Source organism: Coturnix japonica, chromosome 1, assembly GCF_054131305.1.
Source record: "Coturnix japonica strain WE chromosome 1, WE-NBRP24, whole genome shotgun sequence".
NCBI classification, from domain to species: domain Eukaryota; kingdom Metazoa; phylum Chordata; class Aves; order Galliformes; family Phasianidae; genus Coturnix; species Coturnix japonica.
Window position 1 is genome coordinate 135760491 of NC_140663.1, and position 24553 is coordinate 135785043.

General features: G+C 37.0%; 1 protein-coding gene across 5 annotated transcripts in view; it reads right to left on the minus strand.

The window, feature by feature from the left end:
• Positions 1-24553, minus strand: part of GPC5 (glypican 5) — a 508496-nt gene that overhangs the window by 176821 nt on the left and 307122 nt on the right. Inside the window, exon 8 of one of the 5 annotated variants that reach the window (XM_015851541.3) lies at positions 11510-11591. The exons of the other annotated variants lie outside the window; for them this stretch is intronic. Within the exon in view, the coding sequence (XP_015707027.2) occupies positions 11587-11591 (5 nt within the window). The 3' untranslated portion in view covers positions 11510-11586. Of the gene's footprint in view, positions 1-11509; positions 11592-24553 lie in introns of those variants that run through there. 5 annotated transcript variants of the gene reach the window in all.

The following is a 24553-nucleotide window of genomic DNA, read 5'->3' on the forward strand; positions in this document are numbered from 1 at the left end:
CATCTTTGAAAATCAATCTGTGTCTTCTACAGGTAATACAAAATTTCATATCTAATAAATATGATTTCTAAGCCTGTGCAAACTGTTAAATATTAAAGTAATACAGAAATGACATATACTTCTTTACAATAATAAAAGAGTGCTGCTAGATATTAAAAATTTTCCAATACTGAGTGCATTTATGTGGTTATTTGTGTAACTAGTTCTAGCTTATTAGTAGCAACTTTTCTGAAATAAGACTTTTTTCTCTGTTTCAAATGTGATTATGTTGGAGGAAGTTAGTATGACAAAGCTGTATTTTCCTGCTATATGAACCTTTGATATGAACTTTGTCTGACTTGTATATCGCCATTACATTTGTGTGAAGAGTGTCTGAATAATACTAGATTAAGCTATTATTTTGAAAATTGAGCTGGATGTACAGGTGCTGTAGTTGTATTACCATTAATAATATTTATGGATGATATGGTGCTCTTGTGTAGATCAAATACACAGTCGTGGAATTTTAAAATGTCACCTGGCTTTCCCAGTAAATATATGTAACAATAAATGCTGTTCCACAGAAATAAAAGTCATTATCTTTCAACTGGATTGCAGATTTCTGTTCCAGTTCCCCACGAATTAATCTATGCAGAATATGTGATGCATAAATTTTATTGTTTCATTTAATAAATATAGAAAATAAATGTAAAACAAATTGAGAAAGATTTAATTGCTTTATGAACAACTGTAATAATAACTATTAGATTGTTTTGTGACAAAGTTTTCTCATGAAATATGCTTTGATCCATCACAGCACTGCAATTTTTCTCCTGACTGACATTATTTATGTTTAAGCACTCCGGTGATGTGCCTAACACTACTAAAATATTACTTATTAACATACCAGTCATCTGAAATTTCCCACACACAGAAATTGAGTTGTTTCACTGCCACAGATAAATTAAGCTGTGACCTGTTGAAAATCAGTCCCTTAAGCTACATCATGGAAGGTGCTATTTACCTTTTAACTGACTGGCACTCAGTAAATTTGTAGGGTTTCAATGCTTTCCAGGAAATGGTTTGAAATAACTACTGTTGAAAAGAATTATGTATTACTCTTCACTGGAACCAGAATATATCTGTAGTAAATACTTACATGGTGTTTTAAAACAATTTTAAACTCGACATAATTTTCATGGAAAACATACAGAGCACAAGATATAGCAGTATAGAAAAAATGACAGTTTGAAGGAGAACTGTGGAAATAACATACGTGTTTTTAGATAACATTAGAGAATTAGGTAGAAAAATATAGTGAACATGTAGAAAGTTATTAATGTAAAATAAAAACATTTGAGTAATTGAATAGCTTTTTTGCACAATATATTTTATTTGTACAGTGTTTCTAGAGTTTTACAAATATGAGAATGGGAAATTCATTTACTCATTTCAGAAACTGCTAAATGTACCTACAAATAATTACAGGAACCAAAATTCAATGATTACAGCTGTTCTTGCTTAACTATCTATGTTTAATTTTCTGTGTAGATTGTAAAATATGGAGTGCTCAAACAAATGCCCAGAAACTATATTTGCTCTTTATCTCATCACTACTAATCTGCCAGACAGTTGCTCGTATGGCATTTGTTATACTAATTGAAGCAAAACAGAAAATTGATACATGAAGCTACCATGTCCTACCTGTACGACATGATATGTTGTGTTACAATAGTAGAGACAACTGCTTTGTATGCAGTGTGGATTCAGATAATACTAAAACAATTAGATTGGGAACAGAGAGAAGAAGTTGCCAAGGAGAGCTTATTGAGCTCATTTACTGTGACTGTTAGGCGGCTTTTAAGATCACATATCTTGACATAAGCACAGGTGTTCCTTTATATAGGATTGTATTTACATTATCTGTTTAGCAATATATCAAACTCAAAAAAATATTTTAATGTGAAGTCTACATTAGCAAAAGAATGCAGAATGTCAGAAGTGGGATTTATAGAGAGCAGATCTGCAGAATTTGTCATGTGTATCCAAAGCCTATACAGCATGTATTTCAAGGTGTTTTATTTTGGATTAGGTCTTATTCATTCTTTCTTCCCACTAGCTGCTAGAGATGTGTTCTTGTTCTGCATCTTTCAGTCTTCTTTCTTCTGAAAGGAATCTGGTTTGTATGCTACATCACGAGAAAAAGAGAGCAGTGGTAGGGCTAATCAAGAGATATGTTTCAAATGTGCATTTCTAATGAGGATCCTCATCTGAACTTGGACTGAAAAGGTCCAGGTTTCAACTGAGATTCTAGGTGATGTTTACAAATCACTTTTTTCCTCTTTTTGAAACTAATGGATACTTTTGGACCAATGAGGTAGGCAATTTCTGATCCAGATGTTTAAATGATTAGGTCAATGAAGAGCAAATACAGTAAAGTGGATTCTGAGACGTGAATGAAAATTTATAATTTAGGCAGGTCACAAGGGAAACAGATTTAATCTCCCTCCTGTAAACTAGGAGAAGCATCCAGCAACTTAAATTTCATACATTGGTTACAACACTTAAAGTCAATTTCACTTGGTTTGGGGCTTGTGTCTGTATGCCTGTATGCGTGAATGGCAGTCTCCAGAACAGGTAGTTCTTTGATGATGGCCAAACACTTAAGAGCATCTACCTAGTAGATTTTTAAATCAATCTGGATTCTGAAAACATAAAATTATTTGGCAAATGTCTGAATGAGGAAGTCTCTGATCCAATTAAAGAGATATTCAAGACAATGTGATTTGTGTGTGTCAATGGTCAATATATGGGGGGGGAGTTTTTTATAGCACTCAGCCTGGAATCATAAAAAAGTACTTATGAGAAAAAAAGTCTACTCAAGAATATATTTCAACAGTCTTTTTAATGAATAGACTAGCACAAGTTAATATGAAGGAAAGTTAGCTTGAAAACCCACATTTATCCATGTTCCAGGAAAGCAAAAACAACAAATTAGAACAAGTAACATGCTCAATGAATTGTTGTATTTAAACCATTATGAAATATTTCTTTTTCCACAGAAAAAGAACATGCTAAATTATTCAACGTATTAAAAATCAAATTGTCTTTTTTTTTTTTTTTTTTTTTTTTTTAAAGCTCTTTTCTTTTTCGCATATTGGAGAAAGAAAATGATACCTTGGCATGTCAGCCTTGCATTTACATCATACCTAGCATGAACTGAGTTGTGTTTCTTCAAGGAAATATCTAAATGATTCTGACTTTAATCTAGATGTAATCAAGTTCATTTACTTTATGCAGTCTTGTCTTGGAAGTATGTTTTTCTACCAAAGAGCAGAATACAAGTAATTAGATTGTGATGAAAGCTGTGTGTTTTCACATGGTGAAGAACTGTGACTCAAACTGATGTGTGAGAAAGAGGCAGGCTAAGTAAACAGAATGAAGCAGATGTGTGTGGTACTCTGGGCTGGACAGATGAACATCAAGAGACAGAACCACTTTTTAATATGTGAATATTTGTTCAAAAAAGGATAATTCCTAACAGTTAATACTATAACAAGATATGGTTAGAACATGACAAAATGATCATTTCAAGGTAAAACAATCTCTTTAGATTTATATACACTCCTAAGGTTTCAAAAACTAGGGGAAAAAAAAAAAAGAGAGAGAATTTATATTTGTTATTTGCATGATACTTGTAATTACTACTGATAATTGCTATGAGGTCTATAAAGGTCTTCTATAAAGACGTGGAAGAATTGGTAGATTAGAAGACAAACTCATCATGTAAGCGTTTCACACAATCCCACACAACCTCACTGTCTCTAAATTGGAGAGAGATGTGTGAATTATATGGTGGATAAAGAATTTTTTGGAATACTGCATTTGGAGTCAGTGGTTTAATGCCCAGGTGAAGATCAGTGATGACTAGTGTCCCTCAGGGATAAGGTTTGTGGATGATACTGAACTGAGTAGTGCAGTAGACACACTTGAGGGAAAGAATGCTATCCAGAGGGACTTGAACAAGCTTGAGTGGCAGAGCAAGTGCATGAAGTGGTCCTGAGGTCCAACAAGGCCAAGTGCAAGGTGCTAAGCATGCATCAGGGCAATCTCAAATATCAGTACAAATTGAGTGATGAATGCATTGAGAGCAGCCTGAGGAGTACTGGTGGATGAAAAATTGGACAGGAGTCATCAGGGTGTGTAGCTTAGAAAGCCAGTCATATTCTGTGATACCTCAAAAGAATCATGGTTAATGGAGGTGATTCTACCTCCCTACTCCACTCTCATGAGACCCACCTGGAGTACTACAACCAGCTCTGGGGACCCCAGCATAAGAAACCTGTGAATTTATTAGAGTGGATCCAGAGTAGGGCCATGGAAATGAACAGCTGGAGCACCTCTCCTGTGAAGATAGGTAGGGAGAATTTGTTATTTTGTATGGAGCAAAGAGGCCACTGAAGAGACTATAGTGGCTTTGAAGTACTTCAAGGGGAGGTACAAGAAAGATGGGGAAATGCTCTTCATCAGTAACTGTAATGACAGGAATAAGAAGTAGTGATTGTGTAAATTAAATATAAGGGTTAAATTCATCATTAGGAGAGTGGCGAGGCACAGGAACAGATTATCCGGAGATGTTGTTCAAGGGCAGGTTGAATGGGGAAGGTGTCCTCACACACTGCAAGGGGAGAGGACACTCAGCATGGTCTCTAGTTGTCCCTTCCAATGCAAATAATTTTCTGATTCTCTGATTATCTGACATATTTACAATGAATATTTAGCAAATACCATTAATGGTTATTTTGCAATTTTCTCTAAGGAAATACTGTATTTAATTTATTTAACCCACTGGGGAACTGTATTCCATATAAATTATACTGAGATCTGTGAACATTTGTCATTATTTCTCTCATATATAAAATGACATTTTATTATTTGTAACATTCAATAAAGTAAGTTTGGCATTAAAGAAGGAGGAAGGACATTGAGAAAGAAAAATGTTATCAGCAATTTAGTTGTCAGCTTACAGAATCACAGAATCACAGAATGACCCGGGTTGGAAGGGACCTCAAGGATCACATAGTTCCGACCCTCCCTGCCTAGCAGGGCCACCAAACATACACATTTACTAGATCAGGTTGCCCAGGGCCCCGTCCAACCTGATCTTGAACATCTCCAAGGACAGGGCATCCACAACCTCCCTGGGCAGCCTGTTCCAGGGCCTAACCGCTCTCCTAATGAAGAACTTCCCTCTAACATCCAACCTAAATCTTCCCTCTTTTAACTTAAAACCATTTCTCCGTGTCCTGCTATTGTCAGCCCTTTCAAAGGGCTTCATGTATTGAAAGGCTGCAATGAGGTCACCCCGCAACCTTCTCTTCTCCAGGCTGAACAAACCCAACTCCCTCAGCCTGTCCTCACAGAGGAGGTGCTCCAGCCCCCTGATCATCTTCGTGGCCCTCCTCTGGACCCTTTCCAAAATCTCCATGTCTTTTTTGTACTGAGGGCTCCACACCTGGACACAGTACTCCAGATGGGGCCTCACAAGAGCAGAGTAGAGAGGGACAATCACCTCCCTATCCCTGCTGACCGCCCCTCTCCTGATGCAGCCCAGGATCCCATTTGCTTTCCAAGCTGCCAGAGCGCACTGCTGGCTCATGTTGAGTCTTTCGTCCATCAGGACCCCCAGGTCCTTCTCTGCCAAGCTGCTCTCAAGGACCACTCCTCCCAGCCTGTACAGGTGCCTGGGGTTCTTCCTGCCCAAGTGCAAAACCTTGCACTTTGCTGTGTTGAATCTCATTAGGTTCACCCGAGCCCAGCTTTCCAGCCTTTCGAGGTCCCTCTGAATGGCATCCCTTCCTTTCACTGTATTGACCGCACTACTCAGCTTGGTGTCGTCAGCAAACTTGCTGAGGGTGCACTCAATTCCCTCATCAATGTCATTAATAAAGCACATCCCTTGCCAGGTTCTGTTCTGCCTGTGCAGAACGGCATCCCTGTATTCTTCCCAGGTGACACAGCCTTGTTTCCAGAGCTTGTACACCCCTTTCTTCGCCCTCAGTTCTCTCAGCAGGTCCTTGCTGAGCCATGCCGGTTTCCTACCTCGCCTGCTCACTTTCTTATTCAGGGGAATGGAGACCTCTTGTGCTTCCAGAAGGTCATCCTTGAAGAGCAGCCAGCTCTCCTCAACATCCTTGTCTTTGAGGGCAGCGCGCCAGGGGATCTTGGCCAGCAATCCATTGAGTAGCTTGAAGTCTGCTCTTCGGAAGTTCAGTGTCCTGGTCCTGCTCTTTGCCAGGCCCACATTGCTTGAGATCACAAACTCAAACAGGGCATGGTCGCTGGAGCGACCATGGAGTCAGCCTCCAACCTTGACACCTTTGATGATCTCCTCAGCATTGGTGAGCAGCAGGTCCAGCAACACTTCACCTCTGGTCAGTCTGTCCAATACCTGAACCAGAAAGCTATCATCAATGGATTCCAAGAGCCTTCTGGAGCTCTTGCAGCTCGCCGTGTGGTTTTCCCAACAGATGTCTGGATGGTTGAAGTCCCCCACCAAGACAAGAGCCCATGAGCCAGCGCCTCACACATCTGGAGCAAGAAAGCCTCGTCAACAGCCTCCCCTTGATCAGGAGGCCTGTAGTATACCCCTAATACCAGCTGACCTTTATTAGTCCCATCTCTAATCCTAACCCACAGGCTCTCAACCTGTTCCTGACTGTTTCTCATAGGGAGCTCCTCACAGTTTATCCAGTCTCTGACATAGAGAGCAACTCCCCCACCCTTCCTACCTCGCCTATCTCTCCAAAAGAGTCTATAGCCATCGATGGCAGTATCCCAATTGTGGGAGTTATCCCACCATGTTTCTGTGATAGCAACAATGTCATAACTTTCAGAGTGCATTGCAGTTCCTCCTGCTTGTTACTCAGGCTGCGTGCATTAGTATAAAGGCACTTCAGCCGGGCTATCCGTCTCGCCACCTTTATAAGGGATCTAGGATCCGCTAGAACAGCAGCATCCCCAGCATCCCCCTGCCCTGCTCCCTCCCTTTGCACTCTGCCGTCATTACCCACAGAGTTTGGTACAATCCCTCGAATGACCCATTCAACCCCAGTAGCCCTTATTTCGCCCCCTTCCCCCTTTGTTCCTAGTTTAAAGACCTGTCAATGAGTCCCGCTAATTCTTCAGCTAATATCCTCTTACCCCTCAGGGACAGGCTGCTTGCATCAGCAGCCATCATGCCAGGTGCAGTGTAAATTGCCCCATGGTCAAAAAAGCCAAAATTCTTGCATCTGCACCAGCTCTTTTGTCATCTATTTAAGAGTTGGGTTTTTTGGATCCTCAATCCAGCTTAAAATGGATAATAGTATTCAGACAATGGAAGTTTATATTTAAAAATATATTAATATAACTATAGGAGAACTTTCAACTTCTATATAATGTCTTATCACCAACACTGAATGAGAAAAAAACTGTCTATAAATTATCACTAGTCTAGTCTTTGTTAAACTAACTCTGAATTCCCATTTGAACTGGTAGTTTTTGTTTGTTTTTTTTTCATATATTTAGCTCTCTATGTTCTCATCCCCTCAAATAACACACATTTTTATTTCTCATTTCATACTTTATTTCCACATCATATAAAAAATGTTATTTTCTCATAACCATCTACAGTTATGCAGAGTAAAGCTCAAATTGAAGTACGACAACAAAATTTAAAAATTGATTATATTATTTGAATTTTTGAGACTTTGTTATAAAATACATTTTTGTTCTTTCTAGTAAGGTAAAATTATCTGCAGGCAGAAGTAACCAGGTTGTGAAAGTGACATCTTGCTAACTTAAGAGTTGTATGTGGAAATTAAGCTCTGATAAGGTTTAACATGTTACAATATTGGTTGAATGAAAATAAAAAAATAAAAATAAAGTGGAAGAAATTAAACTCAAAAGTTTCAATAAGTACAAGGACAATAAGTATTGCAGAAAAAAACCCACTATTTTAAGATCATGTGCACTAAGATAGAATCTGTGCACATGAAACATAACATAAGAATTTTCAATCCTATATCATAACAAACTAACATTATGTGAAGTATTAAAAAATAGACTGGGTAAAAATTGAATCATTGAATCACAGAAACATAGAATTTGTAGATTTAGATGGGACCTTTAAAGGTCATCTAGCCCAACTCCACTTCAAAGAACAGGGACATCCAACAATATATCAGACTGCCCAGGGCCAGATCCAGTCCTGCCTTGAAAGTCTCCAGGGACAGGGCATCCACCACATCTCTGCATAACCTATTCCAATTCCTCAGTGCCCTCACTGTAAAAGATTTTTCCCTGTATCCAACCTAAATATACAGACATTTAGTTTGAAACTGCTTCCCCTTGTCCTATTGTCACAGACCCTGCTAAAAAGTCTTTAATCATCTTCATTCATGTAGAAGGGATGTTGAAGGGGTACCAAATTTTCATTGATAGGTAGAATTATTAGTTGTCATGTCTTTTCTATTTCTGATTTCCGCAGTCTAACTGCACATAGAGGTCTGACAATATATATAAAATAATCACAATAAGACATTATAGTCAAACTTCTTTCACTCTTTTAATTTTATTTTATTTCACACATGCTGATAAATCACAATGAATTCAATGAGCAGTGATTACAGGAAAACATCTTCCTCAGTGAATTGCTGTTGATGATTTTTTGCTGCAGTAGCTAAGAAAAAAAATGCTCTAAGCAGCTATTAAATAATGCATCTTGGCATTTAATGAGCTCTAGGTACTCTACAAATCAAGTCTTAACCTCCATTGTAAATAGTGCACTCTTATTTCATAAGAGAGAAAACCAAGACTCCAGCAAAGCACTCTGGCTGGGAGTATTTGGTAAATTTACTTCTAGCTGGAAAATGTTGGGGTTTTTTTAGGCTTGAAAGGGGAGTTACTGTGTATTTAAAATTATTGATGTCAGCATGGGAAGGAAAAAAAACCAAGATAAGCATGTTCTCCTAAGAACTGAAAGAGGTTCTTAGATCTCATGCCTCTCAGGAAGTTACCAAAGAGCTATAATGCACTTCTAAATACTGAGAAAATCCTGTTTGGTTATAAAACTGAACACTAAGGAATACCATTTTTTAAAGAAATGCTACTCTATAGTAACAGAAAGATTAAAAATAAATAAATAAATAAATAGAAATTTAAAAACTCTAAACCAGAATATTCTAACAATTTCTAACATTTAGGGGAAAAAAAAATCATGATGCTTTGATTTGTTTTGCAAACTAGGCAGTATCGATTGTGTATTGACAAGCATTTTGTGGTAAACTGTGCTGCACATGATAATTGAGCTGGACATAAAACCAGAGAAGTGAAATAACTACATTCAGAGTGCAGAAAATGTAAAGAAATGTAACAACTTGGGGTTTTTTTTGTTGTTGTTGCTGTTAGTTAGGTTTTTTTTGTTTGTTTGTTTTTTGTTTTTGTTTGGTTTTTTTAATTGTGGAAGCATAAGTAAATGTGTAATTGTTTATCCAAAATTAATAAGTTAATTGAAATAGCTCAAATCAACTCAGCAAGGACAAATCAGACTTTTCATTCTTCCCAAGTTGTTTGGGGTTTTTTTGTATGTTTGCATTTGTCCTGGAACACTGATACTTTATGATTAGTCCAAAACAAGAAATTTAAACTGTTGCAGTCATTTTTAATAGAAGCTTGAAGGAAATTTCATGTTAAGGCTGATGGCCAAAAGCAATACTTTTGTTTTACACTAATCTGAAGCTAGTTTCTTATCTCTCAATTAACTTGACTTTGAGTAATTCAGATATGCAATTAAAAAGCACTTAAAAAATTGAAACACAAATTGTTTTATAAGTCCTTCTTAGCACTTATTGGACTTACATTGCAGAGGAAAATTAACTTTACCATTTGAATGTGGAATATATTTGACTTGCACAAGTTAGAAGGTCTAATAAACATTTTGTTTCTGAATCTTTTCCAAAATGTTAAAGATTTCTAGCAGTGTCAGTCTTGATAATATTATTGTATTTACATCAGAATTATGTTGATTCAGGTTAGATTTCAGACCATGTTTACACTGGGGCAAATCTACAGATATTAAATAGAATTGTTGAAGAATATACTTAAATAAACACATTATTAGTCTCTCCATAGGCTCGTTTAATGGAATTGAATCATGCTATGATAAAAAATATTACAAAATACTGATCACTAGACAGAAAGTATGAAAAAAATACCAAAAACATTTCTCTATAATGCTGGAAGCTTTACAGACTTTACCAGTTTATATTTCTAAGGAGAGAATTCACAACATATATTTTTTTATCAATTCACAAATGTGCTCAATATTTACATAATGCTCTCCTTCCAAAGATGAAAGACTGTATGAACAGTAAGTAAATTGTGACCTTCCTGCAAAACAATGTTACTTTTAAAGATGGATCATGTAGGGTGATGCTTGGCCGCACCCAATTCATCAGTATTTATTAAGCTGATGGAAAGTCAATTTTCCCATACTTTGTTTTGTACCACAAAATATCCATGAGAGATATGCCAGGATTTAAAAAAGGGGTAGAGGGTGGAAAAGAATAAAAGAATAAAGACTTTTCTTTTCTTTTCTTCTCTTTCTTTTCTTTTCTTTTCTTTTCTTTTCTTTTCTTTTCTTTTCTTTTCTTTTCTTTTCTTTTCTTTTCTTTTCTTTTCTTTTCTTTTCTTTTCTTTTCTTTTCTTTTCTTTTCTTTTCTTTTCTTTTCTTTTCTTTTCTTTTCTTTTCTTTTTTACTTTTCTTTTCTTTTCTTCTCCATTATAGGTGTTACAGACATATTCACATGCAATGATTAACACTGAATTGAAACCACTGCCACTGAACTAGAGTTATGTGTTTGCTTCACAAAAGCAAGGTCAGATATCTCACTAGTTCTATGTTTCTGTTCCTCTGTTCTTTTAAAATTTCAAGAAAAATATTGAACATTAAAATGTTTTGTTCCTTATATATTGATAGTATTGTATATTTTACAAGAGGTGCTCTAAACGTAATGCTTCCTATTTTAATATGTTGGCCCACAGTGTCAGATGTAGACATTAATGGTATGGCACTAGGGACTAAACACTGAATTTCTATTGAATTCCTTCATGTGGAAAAAAAAAAAAAAAAGGCACACATTTGCATTCATTGACACCAAGAAGATGTGAGCACAGCAAAAATCTATTCCAGGTAGTCTAATTAATTTGAAAATCATTCTGGATAAAATAATTCACATGTATTATAAATGTTATAAATACATGTAGATATGTGTTTGCATGTATTTGTATAAGCCCTATACACACTGAATACAAACATCAACTTATACTTAATTTTTTCACAGCTTAAATTAAAGGACAAAGCATTACTTTTCCATATGTTTTTTGTTGTGTTTGTGTTTGTTTTTTTTCCTTCCCCTTCAAAAAGATTCTGTAGTAGCCCACAGAGATATCATTTATTTAGTTGTACAATTATCTAGGAATGAAAACTTACTTTGTTGTCTTGCTTCCAAATGAATCCACAGCATGATGAACTAGTGTTATGCCACTGCAGGTTTCCTGAATGAATTATGCTGTGGCAGAATAAGGAGAAACAGTTTCAAACTAAAAGATGGTAAATTCAGGTTAAATATAAGGAAAAAGTATGAGAGTGGTTAGGTGCTGGAACACATTGCCTAGAGAGGTAGTGGATACTCCATTTATGGAGACATTCAAGTTCAGGTTGGATGGGGCTCTGAGCAACCTGCTTTACCTGTGGATATCCCTGTTCATTGCAAAGGAGTTGGACTGGATGGCTATTTAAGGTTCCTTCCAACTCCAAGGATTCTAACAACATGATTACACTTCTGGAATTTCTTTCATTAGTTGAAATAATATGAAGCAAACAATTCCATATTTAGTTATGTAAATTTACCATGACTGTCCCTACTTCTAGGATCTCAGGCATAGTAAGAAAGTAGCACTTTGAAATTACTTTCCAGCACTTTTGAAGTGGTGCTTATCCATACAGATAATTTAGATCAGCAAAAGCTTCCAAACCTGGCTTTTTCAGTCAGTGATAAATTTAGCATAGTAGTGACTATTCTGCACAGTTATAGTACTTTATTTATTTTTACTCACAGAATATAATGTTATTACAAATACATGTTATCTGTGGTAGAAAAAGCAATATTATTAAGCTAACCTTCAGAAATGTGCTTCTTATAGCTGTTAATCCAATGATACACATTTCAGAGGTGTGAATAATCACCACAAATTTCACCTATCTATGAATACATAATGAAGCATCTGAGACTTATTTTGCAGCATATCAACTTCTGTCAAGTGATTTTCATTACATCAAAAACTGAATATGCTAAATTGAAGTTTACCGTGTAATGGATGAGTCCAAAGAACTGATAGGCATCACTTAAAATGTATCTTTTCAGAGTGTGCAAAAATGTTACAGTGAGCAACAAGAGTGAAAAAACAAGAAGTGAAAATTGTCAGCTTGCATAATATATTTGGATAAAGTTCTTATGTTCTTTGTTAATCTAAATTTGGTGACTGGGAAGGAATGAAAAGTAGGCATACAGAGATAATTATAATTATCCCTTCTAGTGCTGGTGTTCTTGACTAACAAAGGAAGTCCTGGTAACGACAGGGACTTTTTACCAGGCAATAAATGTTCTGGAAAAAAATAAGAATAAAAGTAGAGTCTTAAGTTCATTGGAAGATCCTGTGATAAACTTATTTCTCACAGGACTGAGACTCACTTATTTTACCAGTTCCAGCAGCAGCAAAGAACATTGCATTTGTAGGAGTGATTGATTTTTCAACACAATGCTGCTCTTCAAATAGTCTCACAACAGTCACTGTTGTGACTGTACTGTACTGACAAGAAAAAAACAAGATGTTCAAAATAAGTCTGTAATGCATTTATTATCATGTCAGGCTCATGTATTTTTAATATGTAATAAGGTAATTATTTTCTGCCCCTGCCCTTGTCACCGCCATATTGTCACTTTGTAATTATATAGTGTTATACATACTGTTATAGTATGGAACTAGTTTATTTTCTAGAACTAGTTACTCTTACAATACAACTCATTTGTCAAGGTTAAATTCAAAAAAATCTATCTATCTATCTATCATCTATCTATCTGTCTATCTATCTATCTATCTATCTATCTATCTATCTATTTTATTTTTTTTTTTTTTTGTATTAAATTGTTTTCCAAATGTTAGAAAAATGGCTTAAAACATCTAGCAGATCCCAAGTTATGGTTGTCTTAGAGTATTTCATATGGTATTTAGGTAACTGAATTTTGCACTGCATTCAACTGTGGATTGAAATATGTCCTGGGAATTCTCACTTTTTTTTTTAAAAGATAATTAAATCCAATACAGATACCTACATTTAAGTGAGATGAATGGATGAATACCTCTCTCAATGTTAGTTAGATACTGCTTTGAAAAATATTGAGCTCAGAAGGTACAGGAACATTTCAATTAATACTCCTGGTGCATTCACAGAATCACAGAATCACAGAATTGTAGGGGTTGGAAGGGACCTCTAGAGATCATCGAGTCCAACCCCCCTGCCAAAGCAGGCTCCTTACACCACGTCACACAGGTAGGCGTCCAGGTGGGTCTTAAATATCTCCAGAGAAGGAGACTCCACCACCTCCCTGGGCAGCCTGTTCCAGTGCTCTGTCACCCTTACCATAAAGAAGTTCTTCCACACATTCGTGCGGAACTTCCTATGCTGTACTTTCATCCCATTACCCCTAGTCCTATCCCCACGCACTACTGAAAAGAGACCAGACTCACCACTATGGCTCCCACACCTCAGGTATTTATAAACCTGGATCAAGTCCCCTCTCAGCCTTCTTTTCTCAAGGCTAAACAGACCCAGTTCCCTAAGTCTCTCCTCATAGGGGAGATGCTCCAGGCCCTTCACTATCTTTGTGGCCCTCCGCTGGACTCTTTCCAAGAGATCCCTGTCTTTTTTGTACTGGGGAGCCCAGAACTGGACACAATACTCCAGGTGAGGCCTCACCAGGGCAGAGTAGAGGGGGAGGATCACCTCCTTTGACCTGCTGGACACGCTCTTTTTAATACATCCCAGTATGCCATTGGCTTTTTTGGCTACAAGGGCACACTGCTGGCTCATGGTCAATCTGTCGTACACCAGGATGCCCAGGTCCCTCTCAGCAGAGCTCCTCTCCAGCAGGTCTTCCCCCAGCCTGTACTGGTGCATGCAATTATGTCTACCCAGGTGCAAGACTCTACACTTGCTTTTGTTAAACCTCATCCGGTTTCTTACTGCCCAGCTCTCCAGCCTGTCCAGGTCTTGCTGAATGGCAGCACAGCCTTCAGGCGTGTCAGCCAATCCTCCCAACTTTGTGTCATCAGCAAACTTGCTGAGGGTGGTCACTATCCCCTCATCAAGGTCGTTGATGAAGATGTTGAACAAGACCGGAACCAGCACAGATCCCTGGGGGACGCCGCTAGTTACAGGCCTCCAGCCAGACACCGCACCGCCAACAACAACCCTCTGAACTCTGCCAGTCAGCCAATTCTCGACCCACTTCACCGTCCACTCATCTATCCCATACTTCCTCAGCTTTGTTATAAGGATGTCATGGGGGACAGTATCAAAAGCCTTACTGAAATCAAGGTAGACTACATCTACCGCCCTCCCCCTGTCCACCCAGCTAGTGACATCTTCATAAAAGGCCACCAAGTTGGTCGAGCATGACCTCCCCTTGGTGAACCCATGCTGGGTACTCCTGATAACCTCCTTATCACCCAGTTGTCTGGAGATGGCATCCAGCACAAGCTGTTCCATCACCTTCCCTGGGACAGAGGTGAGGCTGACTGGCCTATAGTTACCCGGGTCTTCCTTCTTGCCCTTTTTGAAGACTGGAGTGACATTGGCCATCTTCCAGTCTTCAGGCACCTCCCCAGTTCTCCAAGACCTCTGAAAGATTACAGAGAGTGGCTCAGCAACGACCTCCGCCAGCTCTCTCAGCATCCGTGGATGCACCCCATCAGGTTCCATGGATTTATGGACCTTAATGTTTCCTAGGCACTCACAGACCACCTCTTCCCTGACTAAAGGGAAATCTCCCATTCCCCGGACTCTCTCATCAACCTCCAGGGTCTGGGATTCTGGAGGGAGAGCCCTTTCACTAAAGACAGAAGCAAAGAAGGCGTTCAGTATTTCCACCTTCTCAGCATCCCCCATTACCAGAGTGCCCCCCTCACTTAGTATGGGGCCCACATTCTCCCTAGCCTTCCTTTTGCTGTTAACGTATTTTAAAAAGCCTTTTTTATTATTCTTTATCTCCTTAGCTAGATTCAACTCCAGGTGGGCTTTGGCCTTCCTGGTCGCATCTCTGCAGTCCCTGACTACATTCTTGTATTGTTCCCAAGTGGTCAGACCCTTTTTCCACATATCATGTACTTTCTTCTTTCCGCAGAGCTTGCACATGAGCTCCTTACTCATCCATGCAGGTCTCCTTGCACCTTTTCCCGATTTCTTAGTCACAGGGACGCACCGATCCTGAGCGTGGAAGAAGAGCCATTTAAACACTAACCAGCTCTCACAGGCCCCCTTGCCTTCTAGCACCCTGGCCAACGGGATAGCCCCAAGTCGGTCCCGAAGGAGATCAAAGTTGGCTCTCCTAAAGTCCAGGGTAGCAATCCTACTTTTTGCTTTGCTTCCTCCACTCAGGATCTCGAACTCCACCATCTCATGGTCACTACATCCCAAGCTGCCCCCAACTTTTACTTCCTTTACAAGTCCTTCCTTATTGGTGAGGATAAGGTCCAGCAACGCCCCACCCTGTGTCAGTTCCTCTACCACCTGCATCAGGAAGTTATCTTCCATGCACTGCAAGAATTGTCTGGACTGCGCATGCCTGGCCATATTGGTCATCCAGCAAATATCTGGATAATTGAAATCCCCCATAAGTACCAGTGCCTGGGAGTGTGCCGCTACTTCCAGTTGCTTATGGAAGGCCTCATCAACCACCTCATCCTGATCAGGAGGCCTGTAGTACACACGAGTCTATACCAGGGTAGCTGCAGACACCATAGAACTTCCAAGTCTTTATATCAGGGAAATCATGGAGTGTCAGAAAAAAAATAAAATAAAATAATAAAAATAAAAATTAAAATTAAATTGGCTTGTGGGGTATTTGCCCTTGGTATAGTATCTTATTAGGATGATACTTTAAGATAGGTAATTACTGCAAATTGTTCTGCCTTAAGGGAAGTAATTGTTAAGCAAACTACAATTCTACATATGCAACAATGGAGAAAGCAATTACCAACAATAAGAAAACAATATATATTTCAGTCAGAACATACCTTTTTTCTTTCTCACCCCTCCCCAATATTTTTTGGGGTTTTTCAATTTAACTGTGAATCAGCAGCAAATGCTTCTCCCTGTTGCTTTCAATCAATAACGTATCTTGATGACATTCTGTTGATCTAATAAGATTATCTACCTAGATGACAACAACCAAAATAGATAGTAATAATAAAAAAGAAAATGTATCAAACAGCTTTACTTGACTGTGGCAAATTGTGGTGCCTGCAGATAATGGACGCATTTTGGTTTTTCTACTTTTTTTTTTGTTTGTTTGTTTGTTTTTTCTTAAGACTATGTAAAGAATAAAGAGCTGAAAGATATTTGAGAGCGACCCTGAGCAGTACAATTACCAAATCAGCTTGTGCAACTCACATGCACACATGCAGAAACTGAAGCATGAGATTTGAGCACTATAATCATAAAATCAAAGAAAGCTTTGCACTGGAAAGGATTTTAAAGATCATCTAGTTCCAATCCTCCTGCTATAGGGAAAGATACTTTCCACTCAATCAGGTTGCTTATAAGCCCATGCTTATAATCCCATCCAATCTGGATTTGAATGGTTCCAGGTATGGTGTATCAACAGCTTTACTGGACAATCTGCTCAGCATGAATAATGAATAAATTCTTATATCTAATTTAAACCAATCCTTTTTAGTTTAAAACAATTACCCTTGTCCTATCACTACACTCCCTGATTAAGAACCTTTCTCTGTCATTCTTTTCAGTCCCTTTTAAGTATTGGAAGGCTGCTTATAAGATCTCTCCAGTGTTTTCCATTCCTTAGATTAAGCAATCTCAACTTTCTTAGGCTCTTTTCATTGCAGAATTGCTCTGATGCTCTGATCATCTCCTAGAACCTACTCTAATAGGTTTGTGTCTGTCACGGGTTACTTAGATTTACCTATGCTCGTGACAGGGGAAGCCACCCCGTACCCCCCCCACCCCGGAGCCCAGAAAGGAGGGGGAAAAGGGGAATGGGATAAAAACAGTGGCAATCTAAGGAGGAAAAACTTATTTTACTAAATATGATACCGAAATACAAGATAACACAATATAATATAATTGAGGCTAACAAATCGAACGAAACAGAGAGAGAGAGTCCCCGAAAACCGAGAGGCCTACTGTGAACTCTAGGTGACTTGGCAGGAACGCTTCCCACTCTCTGAGAAGTTCGAGAGAAGAAGGAGGGCACTCCAGCCTGGGAACAAGATTATATAGCGTCCTGGTCCTGTGACTTATCATTAACCCCTGTTGTTCTCTGGGATATGTAGTCTTCTTCTGTGGACTGCACATTCAATAGTAGTATCCATACTTTACATGATGTTATGATGTGGAATACTGATAGCAAAATTACAAAATTACAAAACCATGACAGTGTCTTATGCTGGTGCCCTCAGTACTAGATAGAATACTTCAAATAGAGTCTCAGAAGGTCAGAGTTGAAGGGGAAAATTACCTCCCTTGGCCTGCTAGCTATGCTTTATTTGATCCAGCCCAAGACACAGACATCTTTCTGGGCTGCAAAAGCATGTTTTGCTTTTCATCCAATAGTACTCTCGAGTCTTTCTCTGAAAGACTGCTCTCAATCCAGTCATCACACAGCCTGTATTCATGTTTAAGATTGCCCTGACCAGGGTGTAGGATTGTGCACTTGGCCTTTCTGAACTACTGTTTGCAGAGGTCCAGCTCTCAAGCCAGTAAAGGTCCCTCTGGATGGCAGCTCTTCCCTCCAGTATCAGCCACTCCCCTCAGGCTTGTATCATCCATAGGCTTGCACAATTCTGTTGCTAACAATATGGAATAAGCAAGTTTGTACTTTCATATAAGTCTAAACATAATATCTACAAATAAAATTCATTTCATAATTTCCTCTAATAAATCAATAATGCATTATTGTAGTAGGGTTCGCTCCGCAATTAAATTGCTTCAAGGTTATTACATTCCTTCTGAGTCAGTACCTTAGAAGACAATATCTCCACTAACAAAAAAAAAACAAAAAAAAAAAAAAAAAAAGAAGCAGGGAGGGAGGCACAATGAGAAGACTGAAATCTTTACAAAGCATCTGGCAGCCAACAGTACTGACTAGGGATTATAAAGATCATAGATTTTAAAGATAAAAAAATAATGAGTTCATATGTAAAAATAGAACACAATATTTAGACGAAAAAAAAGAAAAAAGAAGAAAAAAGTAAACCTTCACAGAAAGATGCACCAAACAAACAATCAAAAGAAACCCTATAACATTTCTAACTTTCAGTACAATTTTGATGTGTAAAAGGAAAAAAAAAAAAAGAAAAAAAAAAAGAAGAAGAATCACAGTGCAGCTTCTGCTGAGAAAAGACCAGAATGATGAGAATGATGAGATATAGTGCGGATCACAGATTATTGCACTTTAATTTAAAAATGAGCTTAGACATCTGTGAAATTAAAACCCCAGGGTTGACAATTTATGTGACACTATGTTGAGAAAGAAACAAAGCTTTGAGATGCAAATACCAGCTTTACCTTGCATCAGAGCAGGTAACCTTGCAAGCAACCTTCACATAGACCAGTCTCTCTGCTCTGACTGATGCCTCCCATATGTATCTATTTCTCCTCTCTGTTTTCCAATCAAGCTGACAGTAATTCCCAGTTCATTTTCTAAAGAGACTGATAAAAGCCAGGCTGGACCTGTACCTATTATTAACCTCTGTTGTACTGTTATTACTTATTTTTCTCCTTTGAGATAAGCAGTTACACTGCACTTGATGATCTTTGCCTGTGATGTGTTATTACATAAAAATGGTACTGCAAATGTCAGCCTATTACTGGGTCATTAAAGTCAGGTCATGATATTTGAAAACTTGATGTTCTTAACCTTTTCAGGAGTTAACCAGCATATATTATGGTCTTATTGTCTTTGTTGTTTTTGTCATTGTTTCTGTTGTTGTTGTTGCTTACATTAACTTTTCATATCTATAAGGAAATATAGTGCACTAAAATAAGAAGGCATGACATTTAATTGATTTATAAAAATTATTGAATAAAATATGATTTTACCATTAACAACATTGTGTAATTACTTTCATGGTCCAATTTCAGACTAATTCCCTATTATTCTGAAGGAGTAACTTGAACTCTCAATACACACATACACACATAGAATTATCCAAATCTCTTCTGTACATACTACACAAATATAAAAACCATTATTTTGTCTGTAATTAGAATAATAGAATCCTCCAAGTTGGAAAGGCTCTTAAAAGCCTTCTAGTCTTATTCCCCTGTTATAAATAGGGATATTCAGAACTAGATTGGGTTGCTCAGAACCTGGTCCAGCCTTAACTTGAAAGTCTTCAGGGACAGGGCACTAACCACATAACTGGTCAACCTGTTCCATTACCTCACCGCCCTCATTGTAAAAGACCTTTACTTATATCTAACCTAAATTTACCCTTTTTTCATTTGAAAACATTTCCCCTTATTCTACCAAAGCAGACCCTTCTAAAGAGTGTCTCCTTTCCTGTGAATCCCCTTTAGATGTTAAAAGGCTGATAATCAGGTCTCAGGCCTTCTCTGCCCTAGGTTGAACAGCCTCAGGTCTCTCACTTTGTCCTCATAGGAGAGGTGTTCCACATTTTTCCTGCCTATCAGTGGCAGTATGCTTATATTTGTTGCAAAGCATTGCTGAAGAAAATTAAGCTAAGCTGAAATTAGTCGTCAGTTTCAATCACAATACTCAATAATATGCATATATGAAAATGAACTGGTAAATTATTTTCCATGTGTGAATTAAAATTACAGATCTCTGCTACTACCTGAAACTTATCAAATGTCCGAGAGGCATTATAAGATGACAGAAATGGTGTTACTTTCTTACATTACTGCAGTCCAAAAAGAGAAATATCTCAAAAGTTCATTATTGTTTGCAAGACAAGTGTTTGCATCACCTTTTGAAAGTAGCTGAAAATAAATAAATAAATGAATGAATGAATGAATGAATGAATAAATAAATAAGTAAATAGAAAACAAACTGACAAACAGAAAAAACCCTAACAGGTGGAGCTGAAATATTTGCCATGTTTAGTTTGAAATGGTATCAGAAATCCTCTGGGAAGCCATTCAGAGTGGAGTTTAAGAATCCAGACTCTATCTTCTGCTTGGAAAGTGAGATTTTCTAAATAATTCAATCCAAGAATATAGATATACTTCTAAGTTCTCAAATTTCCATTATGCCTATGGTTTCTGTAGACAATATTTAAATATAAGTTCTTGTCTTTCTTTAAGGTACCTATTTGAAACTGTTATGTAAGCCATCTACAGAGAGTAACTTTTCTAATTGTATTCTTGGTTCATGCCTAGCTTCCAATCCACCAGTATCTTCAAGTTCTTTTTGAGAGGGCTTTGCTGAATCCTTTCATCACACAGCCTGTAGTGTGGATGTGGATGTTGCCTCAGTTGTTAGTAGTTTTGAAAACATTTTGCTTTATTTGTTAGTTCAATGTACTTGATGAAAATAGCTCATTAAGAAACTCTTCCATGAGAACCTTTTTTAGTTGCTTCTAAAATAACTTTTGGAAATTACTGATGAACCATATTTATACTCTTAAAGTAGATTTTAAAAAATAGTTTTATTGATGCATATCAATGGCACGATGATCTCTAACAAGAGAACTGACATTCTTCACTGTAAGAATACTTTATTTTTATTTTTTTTCCTGATGCATAATTATTTCTGAATTAATGCTCTTGAAATTTTGAAACAGCTCCTAAAGGGACAATATACTTTTTTTAGGTACAATATTCAAACTCGTTTGAAACAAGAGGTTAACAAAGTCATGACAAATGGTTTGTGCATCTTTTTCATATTACTGAAACATAGTCTCCACAAATGGAGCAATATGGAATGGCAGTTTTACAAATTAATATGGACTGCACAAGATTGCAGTACTACTTTAGTAAGCACTTTAATTTATGAGAAAAATGGCACAAAACTATTACAACTCTTAGGCAAAATTATCCATACTAATATCACATAGTAGACACTATAGCAGTCAGGAAACCTGAACCCCAGTAGTGATTTAATACATTCTTGAGCAATTGGATGAGTAGCATGTGATAAACTAATTCTGGGCATGAGTATATTTATGGGAGACATTCATGTTGTCACAATAAGCATTTGCTTAGAGGGTCACTCACCTGATAAATTTTGTAATTCTTCCTAGTAGTACTGATGTGGAGAAGTTTAATCTAAAATGCAAACAGTTAGGCTTTCAAGAGGAGGCTGACTACACTTCAGCTCATTTTTCCTAAGCATTTTTTTCTGTAAAAAGCTTCTTCTGCCTCTTATAGCTGTGTCATTTTTGCCATTATTAGAAATCCAATAGCAGACTGCTATATTTTGGCAATTTTCTTTCTTTCAGAAAAAAATAGCTTCTTGGTGTTGGTCTTAGATCTGTGCATTTTTTTTAAAGATGGTTGAGATCTTTAGTTGACCCTTACTAGGACAAGACTGTATAATCTGCCTTTCTTGTGAAGCAAACGTCTCTTCAGAGTTTTGACACTTTCATCAGGGAAATATTTTTCCTGCCACACTTGTTAAAGAATTGTTTAAATGAACTTTCTAATAAGTATTTTTTACAAAATATCTAAATGCAAACTAGCTAGTAGGAAGCCTTAGCAGGTGTGTCTCTATCAAAAATAATTTCACTGCATCTTCTATGTAATTGAATTGACTAAGTTCTGCTGCATCATGATGCTTTCTCTCATTATAATGACAGCTGTGATGTACTGCAAGCCAGTTGCTTAAGCAGGGAAAGAAGTGGACAAAATAAGAAGAAAACTATCAATTTCAACCATATTTCTTAAAATTAAGCACCTGGGGAAAAATAAAAACGAAAACAAAAATGAAAGCAATGCCAAGTGGAGAATAATATGAAATATTATTATTTTGTTACTCAGTCTGTACTTAAAATATTATCCCTATTATTCTTTGTGAGAACACAAAAAATACTAATGACTTAATGCTACTTCCGTTGCCATCAGTGGAATGAACTCTGAAGTTCTCCCTACTAATGGAAATATGTATTTACTTTCATTTCCTCATGAAGAACACCCATTTCAAAACATTCAATTAATATAAGTAGAAAATATCATCTGTATGTCATACCACAAGTGCAATTTGCAAGCTTTCAGTAGTACAAACATCATAAGTAGTTTTTATACTCATCTATAATGCAGAGTGTTCAGATTTCTATAGGCAGAAATAGCCAACCTCAAGTAGAACTACTGTTATTGTCATGTCTAAAATTGCATACTACTTTCTATTTGTAAACATATGAGATATGTATAGCCAGTAAAACTTCTGGTCTATTGAGAAACTAATGCATTTATCATTACCAGTTCTAAAGAATTTTTCCTTTGTTATCAAATTTTTTCCAAATGTCTTTTAAAAGATTATCAGAACACATATTTATGTGACTACACTTCATGTTCTCCAAATATATTTCCTGTTCTCAAAACCTTTCAGATACATGGAGCTACTATTTTTCCCAAAACCATGCAGTAATTTTCAGAAACAGAAAAAAACGATCACTTAAAGAAAGATTTCTGTCTCTGTGGAAAGGTGATCCTAAAAGCGATGTAAGAATAAGAAGTGCGCATCCTATATGAACCTATTCACATATGCATTGGAGCAGGAGGAGATCTTTTATAGTTCTTATGAAAAACACACATACGATATGAACTGTTTGGTTGTCAATAACATGCTCCCAGCTGTCAAGTGTGCTGCTTTCCATTTATTGACAACTAAAACCAAAGCAAAAGATAGGAAAACCCAATTCCTGTAAGGAAATTAATATCCCAAGTATAATACAGCAGATTTACACTGTTCAGTGTAAATTCTTCTTTTTTTTTTTTTTTTTTTTTTTTTTTTAAGAAACACTGACAAACAGGAGTAGGCTTCAACATTTAGTCTACAATTCTGACTAACATGGCAAAGCCCACTCCATACTGGAGTGAACTAAGGTCTTGATCTCCACCGACTTTAATCAAAATATGTAAACTGAACTCATATGTAGACACAAGAATGTTTAAAAACCTTCAGCTCTCAGACACTGAGGATGTAGTTCATTCACTCAGTTATCAGTGCCTACAGAAAATCATATATATTTTCTTTTATATGCTGCATTAGGGAAATTTTGGGTTCCCTAATGCAGCATGCTGGGAACATGCTGGGAACAAGAGCAATACTCAAGCTATTCTATACTCTTGTCCAGTAGAACTATCCTGACTTATTTCTTGGTTTCAGCTCTGGCTCTTCTGCTTAATGTTACTGGCTTTGAAATGGCGTGAACTGAAAGTTACACCATGACAGTGTTGTCTGTACAGAATCACAGAATTGTACCTTGAGAACTATTGGACTCGCAAGAGGATCTACACTGAAACTCCATGAGGATAGCAAGAAAAGGTTAATTTCACTACTCAAACAACAATTCTGAAAAAGAAATTTGAGAAAATTTGGCATGTCAGCACAGTACCTTTGAAAATGTCATAAACTGCAAGACATTGATGAAAGTCTCTAACTGGAGCTAGGAGCAAGTTGATCTACATGATCCAATCAGCCTATCTGAAAAGCCAATGTGCCATTTGTGTTTGCACTGTGCCACAGAGCAGATGTGCTTTGATACACAACATGTTTTACAGCTAATTAATATTAGTGTCAGTCTGGCATATTCTATATAAACACACATTTGGAAAACACATCATCCTGTCAAATACAATTTAATAAATAAGCCCAGCTACCTGGCTAATGTTCAGTAAAATGGCTATGAAAGCCCGTATGTCCACTTATGATGCAAATACTTTCCTCTTTGTTGAAAATAACTTGAAAAAAGTATTTTCTGTTTTGTTTTGTTTTCTCTTCCCTCAGTAAAAATTAAATAGCCATAGATTCAGAATTGTGATTTTAAATACTGTGAAAATATATTTTCAGTTAACAGCTATTTGACAAATTTGTTACATCTATCTGACATTAAAGCAATTAAAACTTACTCCTCATAATAAAAAAAAAAAAATGCATAATTTCTACAATATTTTCAATGTTTTAATTTTAATAATTAAACAAACTTTCTACCACTGAGGAAGAGGCCTGCAGTGATAATTTAGGGACATAGGAAATAAATAAATAAA